Source organism: Cetorhinus maximus, chromosome 9 (genome assembly GCF_964194155.1).
Source record: "Cetorhinus maximus chromosome 9, sCetMax3.hap1.1, whole genome shotgun sequence".
Classification (NCBI taxonomy): Eukaryota; Metazoa; Chordata; class Chondrichthyes; order Lamniformes; family Cetorhinidae; genus Cetorhinus; species Cetorhinus maximus.
The window spans coordinates 112,999,034-113,011,658 of record NC_135887.1 but is presented as its reverse complement, the minus strand read 5'-3'; the positions used below and the strand labels follow the sequence as shown (position 1 = coordinate 113,011,658).

Genomic DNA, 12,625 nt, shown 5'->3' with positions numbered 1-12,625 from the left:
ACTCTAAGGTTCAGGAGGATGAGATGCCTGGTAATGGAAGTTCACAACCAAAGCAAGCTTCTGTGGTAGACCCAGTAATCTGCTATCTATTCTGACATCTAGGTTAGGCATGTTTACAGCACTTTAAGGTATTAAGGACTGACCGGCCAGATCTAGGCATCAACACGACCTTGCATGGGCTAGGACCAAAGCTTCCAATTATTTTTTCCTTGTGTGCACAGCCTGTTTATTGCACTGAATGGCACATTATCGGTGGCTATGCAGCCACACATCCTTAAAGCTTAAAGGGTATATTGGCTAGGAGTCTTCCAAAATGGAACAATCACAAATAAGGCCGCAAGGCACTACCTTCATTGCTTCCGTGGGATTGGCTGGACAGGCAGCAGGAAGTGAACAGTGCTGCATGCTAGTAGCCTGGGCAGCTTTACCTGGTTAAACTCCAATAGGGACTCCTGCATTCACCTGGGAGCCCGATCCCTTGGTGTAACAACATATACCTGAGCTCTTTTAGTAAGTAGGTGGTGTGGGGGAGGAAGAGGAGTGAACGGGAGTGATGGAGGGTGCATTCAATATCTAACTCTGCAGTTTGCAGTAGAGATTCTGCATGCATACCTAGTTGACCAAAAAAAAATCCGCATTAAAAATAGCATGCTTAAAAATTAACAGATACAGGAAAATATAGAAATCGACTCGAGACAGAAACCTAATGAAATTACAAAACCTCACATCCAATTATGTTAGCTCGACAATCTATTAACTGAAATATCTGATGATTGCATCATGATGAACAAAGCTTTCTTGGTGAAAAGTAGTGCCCCAATAGTTTATCCAGATATTTATAACCAAAGTACATTCCTGATCCAACACAGATACAATCAGCTGGCACAAAATTAATAAAGGGAGCTTCAATATGTTTGATGCACTTTCGCCATCAGCAGCATCCTTCCATCTACATAAGATGATGGCATGCAGAAAGTCTATTGGGAATGGGATAGATTCATATGGTGCACATTTTCTGGCAGCTGAAGAAACAAATCTGTGGGAGGCAGGTTCTGCCACAGGTGCCACATATCAGGTAATTATCAGGTGTCATTGCGAGTTGGTTTTTTTACCAATTGAAATAATTTATTCTACTAAAGGGATTCTATTGACAACTAAGTTGTATAAAGATTATGCTGATAATGTTAACCAAAGCAACATTCTTCGAGATCCTTGTCTTTCAAATCCTTGCCGCAATCAGGAAACCTCTGAAACAACTTCTTCAGGTTACCTCTGCCGATGTCCTTGCCCATTTAAAGGAAGGAACTGCTTGGAGCCTCCCACACTGGCGGCACATGTTGAAAGCCCAGGCATTCTTTGTTCATTATATTCAATAATGGGTCAGAAGCCTCTGGGGAAACAAGCCTGAACTGATGTCTAGTTGGAATGGTCTTCAGGTTTCTAATCCCCACGTTGAATTTTACTGTGGGCTTTGAGACCCCAACATCAGGGTAACAAACAAGTGCCGGGCCCACACCTTGGTGTTGGCGCCTGTTGTCAAGCCACTATAACCACTGATCATCATGATAGCATACACCAGCCCACAAGTGATGTCATCATTTTCCTCTGTCACTGGCGAGTGTCTTAGAGGTGATAAAATCGATGTTTAGGGCCTTCATGTCCTGCTTGCAAGCATCCTTGAAGAGGAGCTTTGGGCATCCGACTTGGTCTTATGGCTCCAGCTATCTTGCAATACAAAAAATCCTTGGGAATGCGGCCGTCTTCAATTCTGTAGATATGCCCGAGCCAGCGAAGTCGCCTCTGCTTGACGAATACTGACATACTTGGGGAAGTTTGCCTTTGAAAGGACTGACACATTGGCTATTTTGTCCTTCCATGAGATGCTGAAAATGTGCCTCAAAAAATAAGGATGAAAACTGGCGAGCTTCCTTTCTTGCCAGCTATAAGTAATTCTGAGGGACAGAATTAATCTACACTTGGAAAGGCAGGGATTAATCAAGGACAGTCAGCATGGTTTTGTTAAGGGGAGGTCACGTCTGACCAGTTTGATTGAATTTTTCGAAGAGACGACCAGGTGTGTAGATGAGGGCAATGCATTTGAAGTAGTCTACTTGGACTTCAGCAAGGGAGACTGATAAGGTAAGAGCCCATGGGATCCAAGGCAATTTGGCAAACTGGATCCAGAATTGGCTGAGTGGCAGGAAGCCGAGGGTGATGGTCGAGGGGTGTTTTTGTGACTGGATGCCTGTGTCCAGTGGGGTTCCACAGGGATCGGTGTGGGGTCCCTTGCTGTTTCTGGTACATAGAAACGATTTAGACTTGAATGTAGGAGGGTTGATAAGTGAGTTCGTGGATGACACGAAAATTGGTGGGGTGGTAAATAGTGAGAAGGATAGCCTTAGATTACAGGAGGATATAAACGGGCTGGTCAGATGGGCTGATCAGTGGCAAATGGAATTTAATCCGGATAAGTGTGATGTGATGCACTTGGGCAGGACAAACAAGGCACAGGAATACACGATGAATGGTAGGACCCTGAGAAGTAATGAGGATCAGAGGGGGCCTTGGTGTGCATGTCCACCGGCCCCTTAAAGTAGCGGGACAGGTAGATAAGGTGGTTAAGGTGGCATATGGGATACTTGCCTTTATTAGTCGAGGCATAGAATATAAGAGCAGGGAGGTTATGCTGGAACTGTACAAAATGCTGCTTAGGCCACAGCTAGAGCGTTGCATGCAGTTCTGGAATCCGCATTATAGGAAGGATGTAATAGCACTAGAGTGTGCAGAGGACACTTACCAGGATGTTGCCTGGGCTGGAGAGTTTTAGTTATGAGGAGAGATTGGATAAACTGGGATTATTTTCCCTGGAGCGTGGGAGATTGAGGGGGGGACATGATTGAGGTGTATATAATTATGAGGGGCATAGATAGACAGGAAGGAACTTATCCTTGGTAGAGGGATCAATAACCAGGGGGCATAGATTTAAGGTAAGGGGCAGGAGATTTAGAGGAGATGTAAGGAAGAATTTTTTCACCCAGAGGGTGGTGGGAATCTGGAACTTACTGCCTGAAATGGTGGTAGAGGCAGAAACCCTCAATATTTAAGAAGTATTTGGATGTGCACTTACGATGCCATGGCACACAAGGCTATGGGCCTGGTGCTGGAAAATGGGATTAGAATAGTTCGGTACTTGTTTGACCAGCGCAGATTCGATGGGCCAAAGGGCATTTTTCTGTGCTGTAGATCTCTATGACTCTAAGTTGTCCATGCTTCACTACCATACAACAAGATGCTGAGAACACAGCTCTCATAAACCAGCACCATGGTCCTAAGAGTCAGTTTGATGTTTCTCAATGCACATTTCATGAGTTGGCCAAAGGTGGTAGTTCCTTTCTCTATTTTTGTATTGAGTTCTGCGACAAGAGATGGGTTGTCTCTCACCGTGGACCCAAGATAGCAGACCTTGCTAACCACTTCCAGCAGGATGCTGTTTAATGCTGTCAAGGGAATATAGTGCAGTTTCATTCTTTGAGAATTCAAGAACTGGTCCTCTGACATATATTGATCTTGTTTCAGCTTCAGAGAAAGACAGTTTTCTCCTATACACTAAACCTGCATTTCCTAATTTCAGTTCCAGAGCTCTTTCCCCAAATGCTTATGAAAATGTGACATTTCCTTTGATATGTCAACCAGATCATCATTGCCAGATCTACAGGATGCAGAGTTATTCGCAATGAATTTAATTCTCAGGTCACAATTTAAGTTACTGTATTCAACAGGTTTACATTTCCAAAATAAATATGATAAAATTCCCTGAAACAGGAAGTATGCACTCAAAGTATGTACTTGAGTGCACAACGATTGTGCTTGGAAACACAATCACCTTTACATCAATAGATTTATTCAGATGGTGGCATAGCAGTATTGTCACTGAATAGTATTCCAGAGACCCAGAGTAATACTCTGGGGACCAGTATTTGAATACTATCAAGGCAGATGGTGAAATTTGAATTCAATAAAAATCTGGAATTAAAAGTCTAATGATGACCACAAAATCATTGCCGATTGTCATAAAAACCCATCTGGTTCACCAGTGTCCTTTAGGGAAGTAAATCCGCCATCCATACCTGATCTGGCCTACATGTGAACAAGGCAATTAGGGATGGGAAATAAATGCTGGCCTAGCCAGTGACATCCCCATCCCACAAACAATTAAAAAATAGATTCCATATTTTTAGGTCAGGCAAACATTTCTGTAAATTTAAGTTTCTACAAATTTCTCTCAAAATTTTGGACTAGACACTATATATTAACTGACAATAGTCCCAAGTAAAGCACTGAATTGCCTTAGGACCAATGTTTTCTGTGAATATGTCTATGTTGGCACAAGCTACCCAAGTCTGGTAAAGCATGCAATGATTATCCTTTCCTTTCACTAATGAATATAAATATGCCAGAACTTCTTTTGGACTGCTTTTATTTCTTCCAAGTTCCAATTTAAAAGCCGCAAATATCTCTTGCAGAAACTCAACTGTTGTCCTATCAAAGGGAGTCAACTGTTTTTAGTCCTAACCACCCCCCTGAAATGGCTCATTTAGCTCAGTGGGTGGGGCAGCAACATTTGTTTGTTGGCTTTGCACACTTATATTGCGAAAGCACGCTACCTGACCTTAGTAGTAGGATCATAGCCTGCAAAATGTGGGATTATGATTCTGCTGCAAGGACAATATGGACAGTTTTATCAATGCAAATGGTAGAAGGCGACATATGGATGCCACTCTCTCACCATCCAAACTGAATAGCCGCCAATGGAAAAAGCGCTTAAAGTTGACAGCCTCCCTTGACTGTGACTTTCCGATTGAACCTCAGCTGTTCCACTGCCAACTCCCCGATAAAAACAACCAAAACAGTTAATTAAATATTCCAGCATCTGAACTGAATTCAAACTGTACAGCCATAATAGGACAGAAGTGGAGGAAATTAATTTTTATGACACTGAAGGGATTTCTACAGAAGTTCAGATTTGAACCTTCAAAGAATCTCTTTCCCATTTTTGCAAAAGATTTGTTTCCAATGTTCCACTTGCACACCAGGATTAACTGTTGGATAAGCTGCATCAGCCAATACACTATTGGTGGATCAGCTGGAGTTGATCTTTGCCAACTAATGCTATAACTGCTAATCCATTGGCTCACAGACAAATAAGACCATCAGTGTGTAAACAAGGATGCTGACTTTAGATAAGCTCACTTACAACACCATAGAAGAGTGCTACACTATCTCCAATTACACCCAAAAACACACACAATATTTAAACAAGGATTGCAGGAAAGGGGACTTGTCCTCATAAGGAATGTGGACAAGTCCCCTTTCTAAATCAATCAGTTCCCCAAATCGACGACTTCCCTTGTGATTGATTTAATAAGGCTGAGGTATCAGACTTTTGGAGCAGTATTTGTGCATATAGCAGTTCTTGGGTTGTGAGGATTGCTGGCAAGTCTAGCATTTATTGCCCATCCCTAATTGTCCTCAAGGCTTATAACAGGACATCTAATACAATGCTAGTCTTACAGGATATTTGCATCATGATATTTCGATTTGCAGTTTCTGTCAGTCCTGACTGGGATGATAAACATGTTCACCCTCCAAGTATTGGCCAACAGGGAATGGCACTGCTAACAACGATTGAGGAGCTGACAGCTTAAGTTTTTTCCCCTTATCTTACCTTTAGATGATGGGCTTTATTCTTTTAATCAAAATTCATTTCTTGTGCACACAAGACAAATTAACTAGATAAACCTTCAAGGACGTGACTCTTCATTCAGCAATAGATGACCTTCCATTCCTATGCCCTTTTACCAACCCCTCATGACTGCCTTCAATACTTCGCAACAACAGGATCAAGTTAAAATAATTAACACGTGCCTGTGTGGTTTTTTTTGGAGGGGGGGGGGGGGGGGGGGGGGTGGGTAGGGAGGAGGAAGGAAGGACAAATTTAGAAGGTTGCTAAAATCATAATCCAGATACAGCTGATGACAAAACATCACATCTGAATAGGGGTAAGGAATCAAATTATGTCAATCTGAAACAAGTACTGAGTTGATGCTATTACAAACTATTGCTTGTGGTAAGTCATATGAACTCATCTGTGCTCCCCAAAATACTGTTCTACTTGTACTTACATACTAAAAGCCCTCCCCCCTATAGGTCTCATACACTCTCATGTCATGCTGCCTAATCTGTAACATATCAATTTTAGCCTGCATCACTAGCAGCACTTGAGAATAATCAGCTTGAAGTCTTTCCTGTTTTTTGCTTCCTGGTTGCTTATATTCCTCTGCAAGAACCCTTACCTCAACCTTAATATAGTTTGTTCCAAAATGTTAACCACCAGCTGATCGCTTGAGCTCCCACAAGTTAGTCCACACACTGCTCAGTATCTTTCACCCAGGCTCTTGCCAAAATACCACTTCTACCTTCCATCAGAACTGCCCTCCAGAATCTGATCTTGAACCATCTCTTCTCTTTCCCAGGGGGAGAAAAGTATCAGACCAGTTTCAAGTTTCCACTCTGCTTGCCTCCCTTGGGTAATCACCTTTCCCCATCTGACTGCAGTCTTACAATCCTTTCCCTCCTATTACAGACACATCCAATTAACAGAACATCAGTTCTAAAAATTTTTCTTCAGTCTATCTACTGGGGAATGAATTTAAGTCCTTCTCAACTACAGCAATCCATTGCTCAAGTTTGACAATTTGGCAACAACCAACTACACTTCAGTGTATTTATCCTGCATCCTGCTCAATTATGTGCAGTATTACACCACTCATTTCAAATGGTACCACCATGGTGTACACATGTTTAAATAATCTACAACTTTTTAGGTATTGAGATAACATAGTAAAAAGTTAAAATCTCTGAACACTTCAGTTTTCATAAAGGTGCTTGGCAAGTAGCTTCTTTTTGGATGGGTGGAAAAACAATGGATTAGCAGGCTTTCATTGTAAGAAAAATTTCCGTTGCGACGTTAAGCGCAGGCTCCGTCTGCCCATTCCAGTGATACACGAAGAAATAAAAGATCCTATGAAGAGTTCTCCGCTGTGTCCCAGCCATAGCCCACAATGAACCTATACAACAAATTAACAAATCATTTGATGTCAGCAAAGTTTTGCTGTGTCCAAATGGGCTTTTGTGTTGACCTGTATAAGTGGCAGTATTTCAAATGTGATTACATATGGCGTTTTAAGTTCAATTTCCTTCTTTATTGTTTATCACTTCTCAACCTGAAGCAAGTTCAGAAGGTTAATTGATGGGAAGCCTTCCCAAATGAACTCAATCAATTCCATGTCAGAATTCGACAGCCATATTTTAGACACCCCTAATGTAGAACATAAACATTAAATTTCTAACAGATTCCTTCCTACCTTGCCTTACATTTTTTCCCCTTCCCATTCCCCTAATTGTGCGTGATTTCACCTGCCGAGATAGACAGGGGGCTGATGTCACTCCAAATGCGGCTGGTAGCAGAGGCTGGGGGCAGCTGGTGTTTCAATTTTTCCCTCCTTCCCTTCCACCAAACTAAGCATCTTCCCTCCTCTCAGAACCACCATGACCATATGGCCAAGCTGGGTAAGGTCGCCAGTGGGGGAACTGCAGGTTTTGTACTCTGGTGCAGGTATGTTGCGTTACATTACGGTGCTTCACAAATGCATCGCAATTTTATCTTGAAGATCCCTATTAAAATTTGAAAGGGCCATGTAGGAGGAACATGCAAGTTATATGTTTAAGATTAGTGCACCAACAGCCACCTTGTAAACAAAAACACACAAATGCAAAAAGTTAAACAGCATTAAGAACCATGCCACTAAAGCCCATGTTATGTGAGCTCCCAAAACACGTCCAATACAAAGGCTATTCTCCACTGAGCTCTTCTTACCGGGGTTTGTGACCAGTCAGCCTGAGAATAGCATCATACAACAATGCAGGTACTGTATGACTGACAGCAATCCAATACTGATGCAAAATAGGGTTGGAACGAAGGTTTACATTTGGGCGTCTCATTGCCCGTTCTAAAGGATTCATCTTGAAGGACATATTTACATGATACTCTGCAGAGAAAATAAGCATTACTGTTGTTTTGAACGAAGCGTACCAGACACTCGTGGGATAGAGAAGTATTAAAGGAAAATTCCAGGCTTCAAAGTCAAGTTGCAAAAGCATTCCCACCATTTTGTCTACAAATCAACAGGTTTCAAAAAGTGCACATTTTCCATTCAGCCATGAGTTGCATTAGGTTAGGTGCCAAAATTGTACTACCTAAAATTAGATCAAATGCAAAATGTTGACAACATCTTTTGTTACAGTTCTTGAAACAAGACTTGCAATTCAACTGAGAAGTGGGCTTTCTTGGTATTTGTGACTATCCTGTGCTCTGGTGAAAGTTAAATTGAATTAGAAGACAGGCAGTTTCTCCACGTCCATCCATAGGGCATTATAATCAAGTGGCAATGGGAAACAATTCACTCACGAAACTTATTGTCTTTCCCCCAATACCCACTTAAGATTAAAATTCAACAAAGGAATATTAGACTGGGGTGCATTAAATATAAGTGTTATGAAGCCTGAAAAGTTCCTTTAAATATGCTAATAACTCCTAAACACTTCTAAGTTCCAATGATATCAACAGTAGCTTAAATGAGAACATTTTCTTGCGCGTCATTCTATATCATCCTTCCAGAAATAAGGCACACACTTGCAGATCTCCAATCAGTACATATGGATGCTAAAATTAGCTGTCCTAAATGTGGAGACACTTTACACAGCAGATAGCTAGATGGAGACTATAGCTCAAGAGTTATTTTTAAAGTAGAACCAAAAGATTAGCTTTTTGATAAAACACATATTGCTTCAGTCAAGTATACAAGTACAGGGCAAAGCTAGCCACCATTACCTTGGTTTTCTTCCAGTAAGCCTGAGGTAGACATCATACAGGAATGCTGGGGCCTTATGGCTTACAGCAATCCAGTAGTGATAGATCAAGTGATTGGAGGTTAGATTTACATTGGGCCGTCTGAAGGCCTGCTCGAGAGGATTCCTCTTGAAAGTGGATATTACATGGTATTCTGAGGAAGAAAAGTTGCATGACAGTATATTTTTTAAAATCTGCTCAAAACCTCTAGTGATGCCAACAAAGGTTTAGGGCTGTGAAGGAAACATGAGACCCAGTGCACAAGTTTTCTTTGGTCACCACAAAGTGGCACTACTGCCAGAAACTATTTACATTTTTAAATATTGTTCTTTCATGGAAAGGCCAGCATTTGTTGCCAATTAGCAACATTATATTACTGGGCAAACAGATAACTTGACTGCAGCCATTCAGCAACCAGTTAGTTTGATGTTCTAATCCAATCCTGACTGTTGTTATTTGTCCCACGGTTGCATAAAACGATGAGTTTATAAAAAGTGTCTAAATAGATAAATTAACCAGTGCAATTTTATTAAGTTCTGGCTGTACTACCACTTGATTTAAATTCAGATGGAAAAATAAAAATTGGACCAGACAAACCAAAGCAGATCTAGTCTTGGATAAGTCTTGGAAAGGTATACCTGGGCTGAAATTTAATTTTAAGTGTTTTTCTGAAAGAGTGCAATGCCAAATGACCATCCAATATGGAGACAACAGGGTATTTCAGAGCTTCAGCAGGCCCAGTGCCACAGGAAATGAAGCAAGAAGTTTGTTTACCAACCACACACCCAAATAAAACTGAACATGTAATCCTACCAGCTGCAGAAAGATGAAATAAAGTATATCAAACTATAGCAGTAGCAAATGCAAACCATATAAATGAATGCAGTGGCTTTCCAAGTTGGTTTTACACATATTGTATAAGCCCTGATATGATGTTCTTTTATTTATTCATTCATTATTTACATGGTAGTGTGGTAGCTAGTGCTTCTGTTACTGAACTCGTCACCCGGAAACCTACGCTAATGTCCCAGGTAAATTTATTTAAATCCCGTCACAGCAGCTGTGTGATTTAAATTCAGTTAATTAAATAAATCTGGAATAAAAAACTAGTATCAGTATTTTTTTTTTTAATTCATCCACGGGATGTGGGCTTCGCTGACTGGGCCAGCATTTATTGACCATCTCTAGTTGCTCTTGAGAAGGTGGTGATGAGCTGCATTCTTGAACCGCTGTAGTCCATGTGGTGTAGGTACACCCACAGTGCTGTTAGGAAGGGCGTTCCAGGATTTTGACCCAGTGACAGTGAAGGAACGGTGATATGTTTCCAAGTCAGAATGGTGAGTGACTTGAAGGGGAACTTCCAGGTGGTGGTGTTCCCATCTATCTGTTGCCCTTGCCCTTCCAGATGGTAGAGGTCAGGGGTTTGAAAGATGCTGTCGAAGGTGTCTTGGTGGGTTCCTGCAATGCATCTTGTAGATGGTACACACTGTTGCTGCTGTGCGTCAGTGGTGGAGGGAGTGAATGTTTGTGGTTGTGATGCTAATCAAGCAGGCTGCTTTGTACTGGATGGTGTCAAGCTTCTAGAGTGTTGTGGGAGCTGCACTCATCCAGGCAAGTGAGGAGTGTTCCATCACACTCCTGACTTGTGCCTTGTAAATGGTGGACAGGCTTTGGGGAGTCAGGAGTTGAGTTACTCATCATACAGTTCCTAGCCTCTGACCTGCTCTCATAGCCACAGTGTTTATATGGATGGTCCAGTTCAGTTTCTGGTCAATGGTATCCCCCAGGATGTTGATAGTGGGGAATTCAGTGATGGTAATGCCATTGAAAATCAACAGGCGATGGTTGGGTTCTCTCTTGTTGGAGATGGCCATTGCCTGGGGAGTGGCGAGTTCTGGAGCACAAGTCTTCAGAACTATTGCCAGAACACTGTCAGGGCCCATAGCCTTTGCAGTATCCAGTGCCTTCAACCGTTTCTTGATATCACGTGCAGTAAATCGAATTGGCTGAAGACTGGCATCTGTGATGCTGGGAACCTCCGGAGGAGACCGCACTTGGAGATCGCACTTCTGGCTGAAGATGGTAGCAAATGCTTCAGCTTTATCTTTTGCACTGATGTGCTGGGCTCCTCCATCATTGAGGATGGGGATACTTGTGCAGCCTCCTCCTCCAGTGAGTTGTTTAATTGTCCACCACCATTCACAACTGGATGTGGCAGGACCACTTAGATCTGATCCGTTGGTTGTGGGATCATTTAGTCCTGGTTATCACTTGCTGCTAATGCTGTTTGGCACGCTAGTCCTGTATCATAGCTTCGCCAGGTTGACACCTCATTTTTAGGTATGCCTGGTGTTGCTCCTGTCATGCCCTCCTGCATTCTTCATTGAACCAGGATTCATCCCCTTGCTTGATGGTAATAGTAGAGCCGGGCCATGAGGTTACAGGTTGTGTTCAAGTACAATCATGCTGCTGCTGATGACCCACAGTGCATCATGGATGCTTCGAGTTGCTAGATCTGTTCGAAATCTATCCCATTTAGCATGGTGGTAATGCCACACAACACGACTCAATGTGGTCACTCCTACCAATACTGTCATGGACTGATGCATCTGTGGAAGAAGGCAGGTAGGTGAGGATGAGGTCAAGTATGTTTTTCCCTCTTGTTGGTTCCTCCACCACCTGCCACAGACCCAGTTTAGCAGCTATGTCATTTAGGACTCGGCCAGCTCAGTCAGTAGTGATGCTACCGAGCCACTCTTGGTGATGGACATTGAAGTCCTCCACTGAGAGTTCATTCTGCGCCCTTGCCACCCTCAGTGCTTCCTCCAAGTGGTGTTCAACATGGAGGAGTGCTAATTCATCAGCTGAGGGAGGGCTGTACATGGTAATCAGCAGGCCATGTTTGACCTGATGCTATGAGACTTCATGGGGTCTGGAGTCGATGTTGAGGACTCCCAGGGCAACTCACTCCTGACTGTATACAACTGTGCTGCCACTTCTGCTGGGCCTGTCCTGCCAGGCCTGTAAGGCTAGGCACTAGCCCCCGGATGTTAGTAAGGAGGACTTTGCAGGGTCAACAGGGCTGAGATTGCCGTTGTCGTTTCCGATGCCTAGGTCAATGCCGGATGGTCCGTCTGGTTTCATTCCTTTTTTTGTGACTTTGTAGCCTGCAGTTTGTTACAACTGAATAGCTTTCATTTAAGAGTCAACCACATTACTGTGGGTCTGGAGTCACATGTAGGCCAGACCAGGTAAGGATGACAACAGATTTCCTTCCCCTAGCGACATTAGTGAACCAGATGGGTTTTTACAACAATCAACAATGGTTTCATGGTCATCGTTAGACTTTTAATTCCAGATTTTTATTTAATTCAAATTCCACCATCTGCCATGGCAGGATTCGAACCCAGGTCCCCAGAGTGTTACCCCTGGGTCTCTGAATTACGAGTCCAGCGACAAGACCATTACGCCATTGCTTCTCCATGATGGGAAGTGATGGCGACCGTGAAACTGTCAGGTTGTTCTAAAAACCCATCTAGTTCACTAATGCCCTTTATGAAAATCTGCCATCCTTACCAGGTCTGGCCTATGTGTGACTCCAGACCTACATCAATGTGGTTGACTTCTAACTGCCCCCTGAAACAGCCTAGCAAGCCG

At 42.7% G+C, this 12,625-nt stretch overlaps 1 protein-coding gene across 2 annotated transcripts in view; it reads right to left on the bottom strand.

Moving 5' to 3' along the window:
• Positions 1 to 12,625, bottom strand: part of far1 (fatty acyl CoA reductase 1) — a 123,735-nt gene that overhangs the window by 24,342 nt on the left and 86,768 nt on the right. For both annotated transcript variants that reach the window (XM_078549384.1, XM_078549385.1), the window contains exon 9: positions 8,951 to 9,122. In XM_078549384.1, coding sequence (XP_078405510.1) covers positions 8,951 to 9,122 — 172 coding nt within the window. The remainder of the gene's footprint in view (positions 1 to 8,950; positions 9,123 to 12,625) is intronic.